The sequence below is a fragment of the Stegodyphus dumicola genome, chromosome 6 (assembly GCF_044657685.1).
Source record: "Stegodyphus dumicola isolate Sdum_Otavi_A_Nest chromosome 6, ASM4465768v1".
Lineage (NCBI taxonomy): Eukaryota > Metazoa > Arthropoda > Arachnida > Araneae > Eresidae > Stegodyphus > Stegodyphus dumicola.
In genome coordinates this window covers 60,847,456-60,867,353 of record NC_140773.1, presented here as the reverse complement: position 1 = coordinate 60,867,353, position 19,898 = coordinate 60,847,456, and the positions used below count along the sequence as shown (strand labels likewise).

General features: G+C 29.0%; 1 protein-coding gene and 1 long non-coding RNA gene across 2 annotated transcripts in view; one reads left to right on the top strand and one right to left on the bottom strand.

The window, feature by feature from the left end:
• Positions 1–217: 217 nt before the first annotated feature.
• Positions 218–7,106, top strand: LOC118194582 (uncharacterized). Its single transcript, XR_015041643.1, has 3 exons — positions 218–754; positions 6,059–6,143; positions 6,859–7,106. It is a non-coding gene; the product is annotated as an uncharacterized LOC118194582 (long non-coding RNA).
• Positions 7,107–8,945: 1,839 nt separating this feature from the next.
• Positions 8,946–19,898, bottom strand: part of LOC118194581 (ephrin-B1-like) — a 181,592-nt gene continuing 170,639 nt past the window's right edge. The window contains exons 5-6 of the mRNA XM_085818344.1: positions 16,988–17,197; positions 8,946–11,068 (exon numbers count right to left, since the gene is read on the bottom strand). Of these exons, the coding sequence (XP_085674470.1) occupies positions 10,923–11,068; positions 16,988–17,197 (356 nt within the window). The 3' untranslated portion in view covers positions 8,946–10,922. The remainder of the gene's footprint in view (positions 11,069–16,987; positions 17,198–19,898) is intronic.

Genomic DNA, 19,898 nt, shown 5'->3' with positions numbered 1-19,898 from the left:
TATGAGGTAATTTTTCTATTACTTTTTTATTATTGGTTTTCCTAAAAGAAGTTTTATTATTTTCATGAAGTAATTTATGGTAAAAGAAATTTCTAGACATTATAAAAAAATTCTCACTCTCAAACATTAATTTGTATTAACGAACAAAGCAATATTTCACCGAAATTGTAGGTAAGTGTACGAACACTTTTGGGAGCCACTGTATATAATTCTAATTTTTAAACTGAAGCATCAACTATAAAAAATTAAATTGTTACGTATATACGCAATGATATCAGTAGAAGTGACCAAATGCGTCAGATTCTGGCAACTATGTGCATCTTTAATTTTAACAAGCAACGCAACCATTCGTATGTGTTTTTTGTTGTATTGTAACTTTCAGCGGTTCTTATGGATAAATGTCATATTTTTGTTTTAAACTCAATTTTAGAGAAAGTGCATGCAAGGACAAAATGGAAGCAAAATTTCTGCAGGATCACAATACTTGCAAAGCTTTGATTCTATTCTCAAAGTGATCGCTACAAAATTCCCACTAGAAAAAACCAAAGTTAGAATAGAAGGAAGCAAGGTTCAACTCAAACCGTGGATAATATTGACGGCCATGTTAGTGCTTTCGCTGTAACTTGTGCAAGGAAGTCAGTGATTGCAACATTTTTTCTTTTTTTGTTTTTTCTTTTTGAAGCAAGTCATCTTGTATTGCATCTGGATGCACAAATCCATTATCAAAAAAGATTCCTGGGATTACTTTTCAAGCGTAAGTATTGATTTTTTTTATGAAATTTGATAAATATGTTGATTTCTTTCCAGATGTGAGAAAAAGGACTTAATAATAATCAACATATGTTAAACACATTTTAATGTTTCTGTTTATAGCTAGTATCTTCCTTCCTTAACATAGAATGATATATGTTGGGATTTAACCTGTATAATTTGAACGTTTTGGGTAATTTGTTTTATAATTTTCATGAAAAGTAAAACATCAATTGTTACTATTTTTATGATTTTTTTGTTCATGCGTTTAAATTGTTTACATAAACTTACAAATTTCTGAGCAGTATAGCGATAAAAGTAAATAAAATATTTACACAATTGGAACATGTGGAAAGACGTGTCCAAAAATTTACATACGTATATTTCTGTAATTAAGCTTAATTCAAGGCAATTTCTTTGAAATTTATAAATTTGAAACATGCATAAATTGAAATCATAAAATTCACATAAATCTGTTTTATTTTATTAATTTCTTGTTGTTATAAGGTTGTTGGTTCTGAAAAGAATCTATTTAAAAAAAAATTCAACCTTTGACCATTTCTTTAAATAATTATCAGCTAAATATGTTAATTTCTATTTTAGTGTATTACAACTTAAAGCTGAAGTTTTTAAGTGTACTAAAATAAAATAACTTTCTTTCCAATCTCTTAAACTTTGTATATGAAATGATTCTTTAATAAATTATGATAATATTCTTAATAAATCAGAAATATCACTTCTTAAAGGAAAAATTGGAAAGTACACCCAACAGGTTGCTAATAAAACCTAAACAAATCCTTGAAATATGCAGAAACATAGGCAGTTTTCAATGTTATAAACATGAATTTAAATTTCGAACTATTTCTTAATAATTTTCTGTATATAATAAATTATGGATATCATCTTTACTACTTTAAAACAAAAAATTAACAATAGCGAAACATTTCGTTATAAATTTAACATATTTTTACTGGAGAATACATGCACGGAACAGCTTAGAAACACCTACGTTTCACTGCGGTAATGCAACGTATTGACAGAACAAACGTGGACGCCGCTTGTTAGGTAAGGTTTCATTCCCGATAGTGGAGGAAACTGCGAGCCCTCCCTCCTTCTATTCTAACCTCCTTGGAAAAAACAGGAAAGGGGACCGTTTGAAAGTACATATAACGAACTGATTTTGGGGGGAAATACATAGCTAAAACAAAATATATATGTAATAATAAATATCCTTATGAATGCACTTTAATGCTCTAAAAGATTCATCCCGCTCAAATCAAATGAAATTATTTGAAGCAACATGACTGCTTTGTATGTGGATGCTCTGCACTAGGCTGTGAGTAGTAGAAACAATAGGAATTGTGCAGTTTCACAAAAAGGTTTTTCACTTACATAGCTTAGAAGATAAACTGTTCATAATATACTTTATACACTTCGAATTTCAAAATTAGACAAAGAGAGGGAAAAAATACTGTGAAAACAACTTTTATTTGTTCGAAGAAATACAAACGTACAATTCTTCCACACTTTCAGTAAATCACAAATATGGCAGAAAATAATAGACAATTTCAATTGTCATTGCTTAAGTTATAGAAACAAATTGAAAATATGTACAACTAAAAATATACACATATGGACGAAACTTGCCTAGCTCTGAAACTTCATAATAATCCCTTTTCTGTACAGAAATAGTGACTGAGCTTATACATTTCTTCCACCAATGTAAACAAACAGAAAATTTTAAGCATCATTTTACTCTTGCAATTTTAAAGTAATTTAAGAAAAAAACGTGACCTGTATAAAACTAAATTGTATTACCTATTTAATGAGTAAATTAGATTCATTTGGAAATTGAGTATTTTAATAAATAATTATTCAGAGAAACGATTTGATTCCTTTCATAAGGGCAATGTTTCATATACTTACATTAAAAATTTTAATGTTCAAAAATGGATAAAATTTGGAATACTTCATCTTACAACTTATCTTATCTTTTACAACAGAAGAGAATTTGATTTAATATTAAAAAAGTGTATAGTTTTCATAAAATGTTCATATTACACACTGTGATCTAAATATATTCCTTGTTTAAAATAATACAAAGAATAAATGGGGTTTATAATTATGACTGAAATTACATATTTAAATATAAAATACCATTACACAATAAACAACAAGAGTTCTTGTACTAGTCTATTTCCTACTGATACTTAACTATAAAAAATGGGAGTTAAATACAATAAATTAAATTGAGAAATTGCAATTGAAATAAGTATGATTCAAATTGTAATAAAAAATACTTGCTGATAAAATATGGTATTTTAAAATTGGTATTTCTTCAAATTATGAAAACTGGTTATCTCAAAAAGCTATCTATACAGCTGTGATTTAAATTACAAATGTAAAATAAATGCTCTTTTCAAACATTTGCATATTAAAGAAAACTGTCTAAGAACTAAAATGTTTAGCAAAATAAAAATTTTCTAACTATTTAATTGATAATACAGTAATGTTTCCGTATACACAAACATTCTTAACACGTTTCAAGATTTAGGGATAGGAAGATAAAGAAAGAAGAAGAAAAAAAAAAAAACTAATACCTAAATAATTACTTTTAAATACTTTCTAAAGTCATAATTTAGCAGTAAGATTTTTAGAAAGACTGCTTTGGAAAGTCATATTCATGATTGTTTCTTTATTTGAAAAAGAACTTCTGTTTAATAATGCATCCATTTCTGAATATTCTAATCATGAAACATAACTACTGTATATAAGAGTCAATGATGTCAGTATTCTTGATACATTGTTAATATCCATAAGAAATTTTGGTAAAAGTTTACGTTTGGGTGCCCCTTGTTTTTTGGCGATTCTTTTTGACGCCAAGAAGGCACAATTTCAGTATGACTGCTACACAAAACAAAAATAAGAAGTCAAAGAACTGTACAAACTCTGTGTCCATGTATGCATCGATCTGTTTTCACTTAAAAAAACATCCTAGAATTGCACAAACTAGGCATTGCGCACTGCCTTAAATTTGTCCATGTACACATCAATCTATTTTCATTTCAATAAAATCAGGAAACCAAAACAAAGTTAAAACTATCATGGTAACCAAAAGTGAGGTTTCACTGCCAAAATAATAAAAAAAAAAAAAGATAATAATAATTGTCACTAATTGAAGGGGCACCCAATTCTACACAAGAGCCGAAATTTTGATACAGTATGAAGAATTATCAGAAATGAAAACTATAATGAAATTACAGAAAGTCTGCATTGTTATTAGACAAAAAGGGTTATTAGTCTCAAAACACAATAAACGGGGTTTGTGTTGTTTCATTTTCTTTGGCGACCATTGCCATTTGGCAAAATGTAAGAAATTCACCTTTCAAAATTTAATCTGTCTGTTACTGCTTCAACAAACTATTAAAAATCAATAGATGCAGTTAAAGAAATTTTTCACTAATAATAATATTTTTCATAATATAATAATTTCATAATATAATATTTTTCACTAATAAGAATATTTTTTCACTTGTAATCTGATTGATTTAAATAAAAATGCATTTAGTTCATGATATATCTAATTAAAAACATTCACTATTTTATACAATGATGTTATATATATATATTTTTACTTTTCAAATATACAGAAGTTACAGTGTTCCCATGTTAGTCTAAATGTAGTCTAGAATACTATAAATGTTTTACGAGTCCACCTGGTCCATCTGTATTGATAATCTCTACTAATAAACCATATTAAACTTTAAAAGAACTCCTTTGGCAGCCATTAAATTTTGAGTTTTAATATTTTGTTGTTGTTGTTTACTCTTAGTTTTTCTATCTAATAAAATAATAGCAACTTCTAAATGAGTATCTTTAGCTTAGTCTTCTATCAGAGATCAGGCAAATTTGATCATTAAATATGATAAGCTAATAATAGTCAATAAAAATATTCACAAGAAAAGGAAGGAAAAGAAGTATTTTGAGAATATGTTTATACAAAATACAATTAGGGTTAATTCCACTCAACCTTTGGCAGTTTAACTGTCATACAATTGTACATACTTTCCTATCTAAAATGTCTTTCTTCTTTTGTTTAAAATAAATATATATGTCAAAACTACATAGCAAAATGATACAATTGACTTTGTGAAACATCATACCCTGCATATCATAGAAATAGCCTAAAATCATGGCAAATTTATCCATATTTCATTTCACATCTAAAGGACTATCAGCAAGATCTTAAGCAAAATTACTCATATGCATATTTTCAATAACTTTCAGTTACACATTTAACACTAGGAATACTTTTAACTTTTAGTCTGCTTTTATTCAAAGATACAGATTTTTCAAAAATTCTTAAAACATGCATTTTGTAACATACACAGATACATTTCAGAAAAATTGAGTTTTCAAAAACTAATAAAGAAAATTCTTATATTAATTCAGACTTTCGAGAGAAACATCTTATAAATTTTTAAATATCCATATATGCATGCAAGTTCAGGCATTAGTATATTTTATGACGCATTATATTTTTTAAAATGAGTCCACAACCTGCTATGTGGATAATACCACAGTTGTTTGGTCAAACTCAAATTCTGGTACTTAACAGGTTATCTATTAAGTATTATATAAAACCAAGTATGACCAAAGATGCAACATGAATAAGTGAAAGTTCTCTGTGAATATGCACTTCTAAACACATAGCCATGATGTATTTCACTATAAATTTATTTCCACCTGAATATCGAATAATTATAGAAAATCATAGATTACTGCTTTAAATCTCTTTGTGTAAATTACTAGGAAATTATTTATATTTAGTTTGAACTAGTTTATTCTCTAATTTTCCTCCTCCTTCAATATTTGCTGCCATATTTAATTTATTCATCAACAAATAACAAATACACCATTTACATAATTTTTCACAAACAAAACAGCTATTTTCCTCATTATTTTGTAGTATTTATTTTTTAATTATTGCTTCACGCTGTTTATAATTATCTCATATCTGTCTACAAAAAACATCAGATTTTCATTTTGTGTTTTTTAAAAGCTATCCTTTCCTTATGAAGCCATATATTCTTATAAAGCAGTGCTTTTGGCAATTTCTAAATAGCAACTACACATTTTCAAACATAAAGTCATATATTAAAGGACCTTCACAGTCCATTAAAATCAAGTACGATACAAAGTTTAAGATCCAAAATTCCTAGGACAGCTTCAGATTTTAGATCATCAGTTTAAATCTAGTAAGATGACATATCGAGCTGGCATCATTGGGGTTTCACTTTTTGTTTAGGTCAGACAGGAAAATGCTGAAACTCCTCCACAACTTAAGGACCAAAAGTGTGATCCTGGCCAACATCAATATTTCCTTTTGTTGAGTATGTATTTACATTCTTTATTCCTAGACTTTGTAAGGAAGGGGGTATATTATTTTATTTATATATTTATTTTGTTGCTGGTGGTCTGGAAATTAGATCATTCCATATATTCTATATATATGGATATTCAGACTTTGAACTTCATACTGTATTGATATGATAATCAGTAACAAAAAAATCAAAACTTTAGTACACTTGGTGGGAACCACCATGAAATTACATCCAGAAGTATAGAAATCGGAAATTTATTACTTTAAAAAAATGGAACTTCATTGTTCCATGTGTAAAATAAAATCTCACAGAAACTGAAAAATATAAAAAAGAAATTAATTTACTTGTGTAAAAATACATTTAAAAAATCAATAAATTACTTGCTTATATTACTTCAAGGGATATAAAACTGTTTATTTATGTAAAAGAATATGTTGCCAAATAAAAATAGATTAAGTAGCAATTTATCATTTCTGCTAATTTTAATATTTCCTTTCTAAAACATTACTTGGGTTGGGACATTTCCAGTGCATTAGAGGGCTGAACTGACTACATTTATATTATTGACCACCAATTGTTACTTTACGTTGAAATATGAAATGTATCCAGATGATCATTTCATTTAATAAACAGATAAAAACTGTTTCCTTTATTAAAGGCATATTTTGAAAATTACTTTTTAATGATTTCATTAGTTTGATCCATTATTTTTTAATGATTTCAGTGCCCAAATGGATAAAGCCGGACAATACCAGTAGTTCATCCACTGTTTGAATTTGACTCCTACGTTTCCCTTCCTCTTGGTAGTAAAGAACAGATTTATAGATTTGAATTACAAAGGATATATTATTTATATGAAAACCCATTTTTGTTTAATTTCTATTAATTCTTCTTTATTCTATCCTAAATATGTCACAGCAAAAAATAAGTATTAGAAAATTTACGACAACTGTCATAAATCAAAATGCTACCTTACAATTGTTGTCTCAAATTTTTTACTTTAATTACTATGAACATTAGAATGTAAGAATATTTAATAACCAAGATATTTATTATAGGCATAAGGATTCTTGAATATTTATTATGGGCATAATTGAAGAAATTTAAGAAAAAGCACAGTGAAAATTTGCTTGGAAACAGATATAATAGTTAAATGATTGTTAAATATAACACAAATATGGATCATTAAAAAGTAAATCAAATATATATCAGGGGATTTAATTTCATTAATAAACTCAAAAATACTTCATTAATAAAGTTATAATTAGTAAAAATGTGTGAAAATATTTATATAGAGATCACATTTGATTAGATTAAATAGGAGCAAGCTATTAAATCTCTGCTGCTTTTCAGCATTCGTTAGGAGCAAATATAAAAAATTTGTTCATGGTGTTAAAATTTATACACAGTAGTTATGCTTTCATCAATCATTATAATAAAATAAAAGCAAAATATAAATATGCCCATCAATTCTGTATGTGATTCTCGCTTTACCGTATTTAAATCATGCCTTTACCACACTTAGATGTTTAAAAAAAATCTGTGACTTTTAAATTGGATTTTAGAATTAGGATATATTAAAACTTCAACTACCTTGACTACTTTTTTCATCAAAATTGAATGATATTTTTAAAAAGTCCAGAATCACAGAATGTAGGCGGAACACAATTTTTAAGTGAGCAGACTCTTAAATTGTATTTCCTAAGAATAAGAACATGAACATTTACGAAAAATGGGTATAAGGACATATATGGTATAATTATAAATAATTGATTTAAAAAGGATCATTCATTGCATTTAAATACATTTAATCGAAGCAAAAAATAAGCTTAATCTCCTTGTGTAATTAACCAAATTTAGTTCTTTCTGCTGTGCTGAAAGCTGAAGTGGAAATTTTTCACTTCCATTTATGACAATTAAATACACTTTGCTCAGGGATAAATACAATATACTTTGTTCAATCACTTCCACACTTAAATATGACAAGTTTTGAACTTGGTTTCATACATATTAACAACAGCTTTGACAACAACCACACTGATGGTTCTACATCTATAAATCTTCTTAATACACACTATACATTTATTTTCTCATAAGATAGAACAGGCAAGAATCATAGTAAGTAGGAACAATGTTTATAAAAGACAATTTTTAACATTGGATCTTCTTTCTTCTTCCCATATAAATTTATTAACCTAACAAACATCATGTCTATGAAAATCATTATGCAACTTTTATTTTGACAGCCACTAGGTCATAAACATATGTTTTCACTCACAAAAATGCTTTAAGTAGGGAAAATATTCATGTTGTAGTAGTCAATTTTGAAGAAATAATTAAATTTAATTTTCTATACAATCCTCCAGTCACACTTCTTAAAAATTCATTCTTTTTCTAAATAAAGCAGTAAAAAATAATTGACTCCCATAGAACAAAAATAATTTTAAAGTATGAGATACTGAAAAGCAATATATTTGCAGACTGAAGTATATGTTCATGATCAATGATTGCAAAAATAAAAAGTTGCATAAGAACTTTAATGGGCATAATGCATAATTAGTATAATTTGGACAAAAGGAAATTTGGTTTAGTGTACACCAAAGGCTGTTAAAATGATTATATCATAATTGTTTTCAGTCTGAGATAAAAAAAAAATGTAGCCTTACACTTTCAGCTTCTAATCTGGTTATTAACTTTCTGCTTTTTGCAGCAAATGTAAATATAAATAATTGCCACAGATACCATAAAAATGTATCATGTACTTTTAAATAAATGCATAATATTGAAGAAGAAAACATGATCTGACAACTATTAACAAAGCATCAGACTTATTTTATTTGCTTTATACAATTATGTACAAAATTCACTTCCAAAACAAAGAATATGCACAATATGAAATATAGCATCAACATAAGTATGCATTGGACACAAAGTAACAACCTCAAAAGATTTTACAAAAAATTTGTTTGAAAATCATACTTTTTTTTTTACATACATTGAGCTAGAGTACTGAAAAAGACTTGAGTTATATATTAAGAAGCATTAATCTTCGCAGCTATTAAATCTCGCAAAAGCGCTGATACCGGAAAGAGAAAATTTGGCACTTATAAACCATGTAATTCCTACACTGTATTATTAAAAAATGTAAGCCTAAATGCTTAACAACATCTATAAATTGTTTAGAGAACAACAAAATGAATTAAAAGTATAAAAGCTAAAATATATTTATTAATTTTTCCCCCCAAGGATCTTTTTTTTTTTAAAGAGTTTCTAAAGTTTCTTCTTCCGGATGATACTATTAAGAAAAGTAAGGCACTTTCCAAATGCAAGACGGCAAAAAAATTTGGCACGCTTATTTTCCCTGCAACTCTAAAGAGCTACTGAAATATCTTGAAGTTATTCACTCAGAATATTAAGTAGATAATGCAAAAGGCAAAACTGCTTAAGCATTGGAAATGTATGTATTACGAGTAATTTATTGGAAAATCGAGTCATGAGGAAGACTCAAGTTCTAATAACTACACTATTAAACAAGACCTATTATCACTGTTTGTCCATCATTCATAAAAACTTCCTCATTTACTGGAACATTTTACACAAAATGTAGGTTTCTCAAAATGTCTTAGCATTTGAAAAGAATCATCATTTGCTATGTTTGATAGGTAATAGTGAAATTATAAAAACAAATATTACTTGCATGTTGTTGTTGTTGTTTTCCAACTGCAAAACTAAGCATAAAAATTCATACAGATAACTAAGGGAAAAGAACACCAAACAATACAATTTTTCTAAAAAGTAAAATTAACAGCATCAATATTTTGTTTTAAATATGTACATTAAAATCTGAATGAATGGTATGTTTAAAAAATTAACACATTAGTTAAATTCCTTTGTTTACAAAAAAATTTTCTGTCACATACATAAAATATGAAGTTGTCATATTCCAATAAAATATCAAAATACATTAAAATACTTTACACACTATTAAGTAAATTAAAAGGAATCTTGAATATCTCTACACATTACAGTTATAAACAAAATCCACAAGACATTCTAGAATACTTACAAACAGATCACAGTAATGCCAAACATCTTAAATCCTCCATAACTTCAGTAGTCAATATAAAGCAAAATTCCAACAGATGCTACTGCTTTACACTGAAGCATCATGTTCAATGAGTCCATCTACATATAAATGAACTTACAGACTTGAAATGTTCATTGATTGCAGTGACAAATAATCTGTGCATCAGTATTATAAATCCTATCTTTCCAGGTTTAATGACTTAGCACAAATGAAGCAGTGCCTCTTCCATAAAAATTAATTAATTTTTTCAAAAATTAGATTATGAACATTGGAATAACTTTATACATTGGTCATTTACAAAATAAATAAAAGTACAATCAAAGGAAAATATGCTGATCATTCGCCTTTCAATTCCACAGATTTTAATCACAAAATAAAAGCACACAAGAAAACAAATACCTAAAAAGATTTTTTGTTTGTTTTGTTCCAGAAGAATACAAATATAGCACTATAGGGAATAGATTCTTCTTCACTGAATTTTTAAAAGTTTTCTTTAATGACGTATTTAACTTCCCATAAGTGAATAAAAGTACCAAGATAACCAAGTTCATGACCAGATGATGATTTCACATTTAATTTTTCCTAAGATTGCTTCCTGCAGCTATCACAGCCAAGGAAAATGTGGACTCCTTTTTTTTTTTTAATCTTTTTTTTACACAATGTTACAAATTATTCTATACAGTTGATAATTCAGGTAATGTTCACCTTGCAAGAAACTGGTACAAGGTTAGCAGTAGCAATGACATTGTTGTGATACAGTTCTGCTGTGCTTTAAAAGTTACGGCAGCATTATTCACAAGTTCTTCATTTTTAGCTCTTGTTTCATTTGGCAATTTATCTCTGTCTTCTGAAAAAGAAACAGTAATAAATTAGACACTTTCCTTATTCCTAAGTTTCATTTATTTGTAAATGAAATCAATTCAATAGGTAATATTTATATTTAAATATAGGAAGTAGTATGCATATAACAGTTTTAAATCAAGTACAGTCAAATACCGAAAATCTGCCCACCTGAAATCCGCCAACTCCTGAAATCCGCGTTGCTTCTCAGAATATAAACATTCAGTTTATAGTTTCCAGAAACCTCAACATTGAGCACGAAATATCAAAGAAAAAATACTTACCGAATAATAATGAGTCAAAACAGAAATACCAAATTATTGATATAAAAAAGTTAAAAATATAAGATAAGTTTTTTTTTCCTCTAATCTGCATCGAGGTAAAAAAGCAGACTATTCGCTCAACTATTTGTTCAAGTTCACGATTCACGTTGTTGTATTTTCTGAGCTTTGTTATTTCATTTCACGAGATTGTTTAGTGCTGCCTTTTTTTTATCCGAATATTTTATGAATAAATTAAGAATATTTTTAATTTCAGCCCCTTTTAATACAATGACTGATAAGAAAGCACTTGTGATTTTACGGCTTGCAATGTTGAAAAATGTAAAGACGTTGCATTGATGGTAACGCAAAAAGTGCAAATTCTGCAAAAGATGGAAGCAGGTGCTACCTCAATTTATAGCAGAATGATATGGAATTGTGACATGATCGTGTATGATATACGAAAAAATAAAGAAAACTGTTGAAATTTTACAACAGTGATTCTAACACTGGAATCCGAAACCGGAAATCTTTGCATGAGGTGAAATCGGCAAACCTCGATGGTGTGTACATATAATACAATGAATAATATAATCAATTTATATATGTAATAATAATTTAATGCATATAATAAATTATTGCAATAATGTATATAATAATTTAATTAAGTGTATCTAATATGCCTTATTCATTTTGCACTTTTAGTCCGAATATTATGCTTTATCTTTTCTGTCCTGAAATCCTAAAATCCACACAACCTCTGGTCCCAAGCTTTGCATATTTCTGGAATTCTACTGTACTATCATGCAGTGATAACTAAAATAATCCTTAAATCACATACTCTTCATAAATTCAGAAAGTTCCAGAAAAATTTTCAGAAATAAGTCTAATATGTTTAAAAAAACATTTAACAAAGAATTAATGAAAGTTACTAAATAATCAAAAGTTGAATTAATGAAAGTTACTAATAATGCATTGGTGTCCAAGTTTAAAACACTGAATAACAGCCCTTGCACATGCTAAGCAGAACTTTATGGTTAGTTAGTTTTTATACACTTAAGTATTAACCCATCAGAGAAACTGTTCAGTTGATCTCCATGCCCAATGAGATTAAGTTTATCTTTCTTGATGCACTTTCGGGAGCCAAAACTCACTGATAATTGGTCAAGATACTAAGTTTTAATGTTGCTATTCTGATAACACTGACCATCGTTATGATTACTTTTACCATTATTAAAGGATAAAGATTGAAACATAGCTGAGCACTGAGATGGTGATCATGTAATCGGAACGGAAACTACAGACAGCATCAGAGCTATAATAGAAGGTTTAAACTTATCAAGATCTTGGTTTAAGATGCATTTGTTGGTTTTGCATGAAGGTCCACAAGCCTATGTACACTGCGAAAAAAAAGGGGGACATCTATACCTCATGTTCTACTGGGCCAATTGACAAATTTCAAATTGTGTTGTCCTTTTTCATTGTTAGATGGTTATAACTAGCTACAATGTATTAAATCGATTTGTAGATTTGTTTGATCTGATAACTGCGTTTCTAAAAGAAAAGGAAATAACCTATTCAGAATTAGATGAAGACGAGTGGTTACAAGAAATGTAATGTTTAATGTTTTTGACTGATGTCATGGAACATTTGCAAATTCCGAATTTACAATTGCAGGAGAAAGATAAAATAATGTCTGACCTCTTGCAGTATATATTTAATTTTTAAACTAAATTACAACTTTTTCAAAAGAACATTAAATCAAAACATTTTGTCATTTTCCTCGAATTAAAAAAATTTGTTCCAATATTAAACGAATAAATAAAAAAGCTAGAAAGAATATTGATGGAATTCCAAAATAGATTTCAAGACTTGAAATATTTTAAAGTGTCTCTTGATTTTTTTCTGAATCCATTTGAAATTAATATAATTCAAGGTGAGTTTTCCATTTCCAAAACACATCTGGAGAGTTAGAATTAATAGAGATGCAAGAAGATCGAGCTCTACAATTAAAATATAAGTCGACGCCGATTACTGAATTTTGAAATTTTGTACCAGAATTGAAGTAACCTGAATTAAAAAAGGCTGCTTGTCGATCAATTTCAATATTCGAAATAACATACTTATGTGAATCATTTTATTCCACTTTAAAATTTGTGAAATCCAAACACCGTCCAATATTCACTAACCAGCATCTCAAAGAATTACTGAGAGGTGATTCACCAATAATTCACCAAATTTTAAAGAATTATCAAGGGAAGTAAAATAAATGTGTTTAATTTTTAATAGTTAAATTCAATACACATACTTTGTACTTTTATTTATATGTTTTCAATAAATATAATTTCTGTAAAAAAAATTTAATACCTTTTTTGCATACCTTTTAAATGCATATTTAATTGCAGCTCGCGAAAAATTTCAAATTTTGAAAAATGGCTCGGACTATCAAGGAGCTTGGCAACCCCTGCAATATAGGAAAGCTCTGAATTTAACTACTCTACAGAGCCCTGCAATGCTAATGCTGAAGAGGGAAATTCGAACAAGAATACATTTACTGACACCAGATCACAAAAGGAGGGTGGAAGTTGAAAAAGGAACCTACGAGTTTGCAGACTGAGGATTTAGAGTAGGAGATACAGTGGCAGTAAGAAATTATCGCCAAGGTGATAGACGATGGAGATTTGGAACCGTCCAATCCAAGGATGGGCAGTTCATTACACCATAGATGTAGATGGTCAGCTTAGTCACATCGTTTCTACTTCCAAACAATTTTAGCAAAGTGTCTAAACCACATTTGATGTGTTTTATATAACAAACAAATATGCCAAATTTTAAAACGCGCCAATATATAGATTAATGTATATCTTCGGAAATTTTGAATAAGAAACCGTAATTTTTTGCAGGTATGCTGAGAAATACTTCTTTAAGATGATGGTAAAATTTTATAGATTATAATTCAAAAATTTTTTTGAAAAAATTATTTAAAAATACAAATTTTAAAAATAAATCATAAAAAATGGGTAGATTTTATTTGGAACGAATCTAAATTTTGAAATGTGAAAGGAAGAATCAATTAAGTTTAATTAAAAAAAAGAGAGATTAATAAATATATGCCAAACTCAATTAACATTGAGGAGCTAATATTTTGAGAGCTAATTTTTTAAAAACTAACTGTGCGGTTTTTAGAAAACTTGGTAGTTTGACGTAATTTAAGTCGTAGAATCGAAATATGGAAAAAAATGGTATGTTATATCAGAAAAAGTCCGATTTTGTGTCAAAAAAACCTATATTAGAATAATGCTATGTATAAAGACCTAGTGTGCTTTGCCATAATTAAATACACCACCACCACCATCACTTACAAAGAACACTTTCAAAAAACAAAGCAAAATGTCTTGGAGAAAGGAACTACACTTCCAGAAGCAGAAAGGTTTGATTTAAGTTTATGTTGATATTAGTAATGAATGATTGTTGAATGTGCTATCATAAATTTTTAGATAAAGAAAATTATAAACCATGAAAGATAGTTGGGTGTTTTGGTACAGATTCATCATTAGCATAGCAATCAAAAACACACTAATTATTTGATAATAATACAAGATCTTATCAGTGTGCAGTAATAAGAGGGCTGAATTGAAGATATCATCAGTCATCAGATTCAATCATCTTAGTCTCTGGATTAAAGTCTGTAGGAAAATGTATGGTTGTTTCCATCAACTTGACAGCAATTAGTAACATTACCTCAAAACCAGCATATCCTTAGAATTTCCGATACACAGTTCCGCGTGCTGAAGATAAAAAGGTCCCCCCGTACAGAGTTGCCATTGCTCGCTTTTAAATCATTGAGTTTGTTAATCAAAAATTCGTTAAAGTTTTACAAAATATGAAATCGATAATAAAACAAATTCCAGATTCCAATTTGGGCTTTTAGATGCCCATATTCGCAGTAGGATTATGTCATTCAAAACTGAATGGCTCTAGTATCGTTGTTTTATCACAATGTAAGAAACATACATACATTTATACAGATTCTTCATTATTTAATTTCTTCAAATATAATACATGGCAATAGTATTTGGTGGCGACGATTTGAAAAGTAATACCGCCTTTTAAAGTTTTCAGTGCAAAATCGCAAAATGAAAACTTTCAGGGTTAGTAAAATAGTCCTTCAAGGACAAAGCCCCTTTGGATTAATAACTGCCAGTTAAAAATTGCTGTGTCACGAAAGTGATGCGTTGGTGCTCAGATTACCTTGAATTATAAGGCTAAAATTAAAATCGTTTAATTACCTATTCCAGATATTTATAAAAGTTTGAAAATTGTTCTGACAATGTGATATTTCACATGCTAAAAATCTCATCAAATATTCAAAAAAATTCAAACACTTAACTTTTTAGACAGACTTTCCAGACAGATGAATGGTATAGATTATTAAATAAAAAGCATAACAATAGAATTAAATCTGAAATAATTTAATTATCTATTACACAGAAAATATTTTCAAAATATGTACTATAAAATCTCAAGAATAGTAATGCAAGTTTACATATAACACTTTTAAAGTTTTTATGAATATTTTTTTTCCCTAAATATTAAACAAAAGCCGAGAAATGTAAGGTTTATCATTAATTCCAATACATTGTCTTAATAAGGCTGATTAATTATTCCAGTATACACTGTCTTAATTATGAATTTACTTGCTTTTTAAGTTTTATGATGAAAATAATCACAAACATGTCCTTTTAAATGCAAAATGATTTTAGTATACATATAATAAAATTATAAATCGCATTTACGAAATTGTGACCAACTCTTGATGCAGTACTAAGGTAAGTCCTAAGTTCCTAAGAAGATATATAAACCCTTCTTATAAACTTAGGAAGCAAAATAAAATTTCTGAGAGTTCATTATTCTAATGTATACTTTGTGAACAAAGAAAATTTTTATTTTGGGGCTCATAGAAAGCTGTTGATGAAGTAAATAAAAGGAGTAAGTACAATATGATATTTGGAGGGAGCTGTTTTACTTGTTCAACTGACAAGAGAAATATCTGTCAAACTTACTACATGCAGTAATAATTCCAAATTAAAAAAAAAAAAAAAAAAAAAAAAAAAAATGCACCTTTTTTTTCTCCGTCCCCCAAAACTGATGAGAAAATAGTGGCAGTAAGATGGAAAGCCACAATTATTAATATGAATAATTTGAGACCTAATAGTAGAAAAATTCACATGTCACAGGTGCAAGAAATTTCTGCATGCAAGTTCCCTTTCTTGCTTTTTATAACTCGCCCACTTTTGCCAATCAACAAGTATTTTAATACATTAAGCATACTCTTATTTACTTCAGAATTTTCTTCACAATATGATCCTGCATTTATAAGCTAAAAGGACTATGAATATATATAAATAGTTTTTATGTAAACACTTCCAAATTAATACATCTAATTCACCAATTAAAAATTATCAGCTAAATATGAATTTTCCCTAACTGTAACTTCTGAAACAGATGCCAAAGAAATTTTCTGTTTCACCAGAGAAAACTAGGACTTTTTTACTGTAATTATTTTTTTTTAATCAAAATGTATGCTAATATCTGAAGTACATAATTTTCAGCTATGCCAATTTTATACTGTAACTTTTAAAAATGACTTTTTCCAATATATTTACCTGTTTTCTTAGAAGACACTTTCCCACGCTCTTCCTCTCGTGGAAAATCATATTTTGTAGGAGGAAGTTTGCTAGTATAGATACTTGGCGGAAGACGGAAAGGTGGCATTGTTGGCCGGCTGAAGCGATACATTGTTGTGGAAGCTATTGTAGATGATGACGTAGTTGAAGAAACTGTAGTACTTGAACTACTAGATGATTCTGTAGATGCTATATAAAAATAAAAGGTATTAAAAATTGCAATTTTTTAAGACTTCTATTAGTTAAAACTTTATTATTCAATTTAAGTAAGAGGATTAACAGGGAATGTACTGTCTGAACTAAGAAAAATGCAAGTTTGATTCAACCATTTTGTGCATTATAAATCTTATGTTAAAATATTAATTCAAGACATGGTTAATAATAATTAGAATTTGGAACAATAACTGGAATACTGTTAATGTTGCCTAAATCCACTCACTTTTTCTTCGTGATACTTAAAATGCCAAGCACAAAAATCCTCTAAAATGAAAAGCATGCATCCTGGCTCTTAATAAAATTAAATGTATTAAATCATCAGGGAAGGATATATATTTCTACAGAGTAAGGAATAACATAATTAAAAAGACACAAATTTACTCTGCCTATCAAAATTCCTTAATTCATTAAGCAATGAGTACACACATATATATATATATATACATATACAATTTTGGGAAATACATTCTTTTTGCCTCCAATTCTTTCAAGGCAATCTGAAAGAATGCTGTTGTCCATACACATGGATTAACATATTAACAGGTGCAGAAGGATTTCCTCTGCAAATTCAGAAAACAAGCCCCAACCAGAGCAGCTATTAAAACTTTGGTAAACAAATTCAAGTAAACTAGTAGAGTTAAAGATGAAGACCATTCTGAGAGACCTTCGATAACACCACAAGTTGAGCAAAGTGCACAAGAAACGATTATGCATAGCCCCCAGGCATCTACACAAGAACTCAGCAGAGAACTTAATATTTTGCATACTACCGTTTGGAAAACTCTATGCTGTCATTTAAACAAGAATGCCTATGACATTCAAACTGTGTATAAGTTTGAAGCCGACAACTATGCAGTTCGGCAAGCCATGTGTTATGATTTGTCAGAAGCTGTGGAAAATGAGAACTTAATGGAAAATGTTCTCTTTCGCGACGAAGCAGTCACGCATCCCAGTCCCACCTCTGCAGTCATGTTAATAGCCGTAATTGCCAAATGAGGGCTGATGAACAACCAAACGTGTTATATGAATCTCAGAAAGACACATGTAAAGTTAATGTATGGATTGGAATAACTAAGTTCTGTAGACCTTTCATGTTTGCAGAAAGGACCATCACCAGAGAAATTTATTTTGATATGTTGCAACAATACCTTGAACCACAGCTAGTATCAGATGGCATTATTAACACTGTTGTCTATTAAAAGGATGGGCCACCTCTTCATTCTGCCATTATTGTGCATAATTATCTTAATGAAACATTTCCTGATATCTGGATTGGTTGTGGCTCTCAACGGCTTTGGACTCCACAGTCACCAGACTCTTCTAGACGATTTCATATGGGGTTTTGTCGAGTCCAAAGTATTCCGAGTGAGGACTGGCAGCATTGAACAATTAAAACAGTGAATTATGGCTGCAGCAGCTGACATTACACCAATAGCTTTAGGTAAGGTGTTCGTAAGTGTAGTGGAATGGTGGCAATTGTGCCTAGACACTCAGGGGGGCCACACTGATTTGTACTAATTTAGTGTTCTATTATGTTGCATTTTCATGTAAATAACTTATATTTCAGAATAAAACCTGTTTAAGCAAAAATGTATAGAGACTTTATAAACACCCTGTATATTTAAACACCTTAAAGAGGTTAAGATAAAATAACACTCCAAACAAGTATTAATTTAGAAGTCAAACAACAAAAATCAGCGTTATATTTGCAAATTTTCACAGGACTAGTTTTGATGGTTTTACTGAACCATCATACTTAGCTGCAAAAGCGCAAATGAATGAGATAAGATATAGAGATTAGATAAGATAAGATAAGAATGGCTGGACAGGAGTTAAGTTACTGGCACTATCTATTGATGAACTAAGAACTAAAACATAATTTCCTTAAAGGCTGAAGGCAAAGACAAATTGGAATTAGAGTCATTAACTAGAACAGAAAGATTTTTTGAATGTAAAATGCCCCTAGAAAATCTATTCACCAATGGGAGTTTTTCAAAAAAAAAAAAAAAAAAATTTGGCTGCAGAAAAATTGAAAGTATGGTTTTTGGACCAACAATGCTGGGCAACAGAGGAATTCTGTGTTTCCTTTTTTCTAACATATGCTTCATGTTTCTTAATGCAAAATTTTAAGGCTCTTTTAGTTTGACCAATGTAAATTAAACCACACTGCCAAGGAATCCTGTTAATACCCCAGGAATTCATATCAGGAATAGGTTTCTTGAATATGGAACTCAGAATTTTATGGATAGGAGAATAAACAACCTGAAAGTTAAATTTCTGTAAAATATGTGTAATTTTATAGCTAATTGATGGAAAGAAAGGAATAATAACAGAATTCTTATAATCTCCTAAAACAAGAGTGTGCTTTTTGGTGTGCTGAGATGAGAATTTTTTAACTGCTTGATTAATAATGTTGGGTGAAAAGCCCCTGTCCGATTTTTAAATAATTTAGTTCTCGATCAAGAGCCAATTTGGAGGAGCAAACTTGAAATGAATGGAAAACGTAGGAATAAAAATGAAGAACTTTTGTTTAGTCAGATAACATGATTTGAAGTGTAGTGGAAGGCAAACCAATGAAGGTTTATGGTAAACTGTAGTACTGAAGTTGGATGTGTTATGTGAAACCAAAATGTTGAGGAACGGAAGAGAATTACAGGTCTCAAGTTCAGAAATG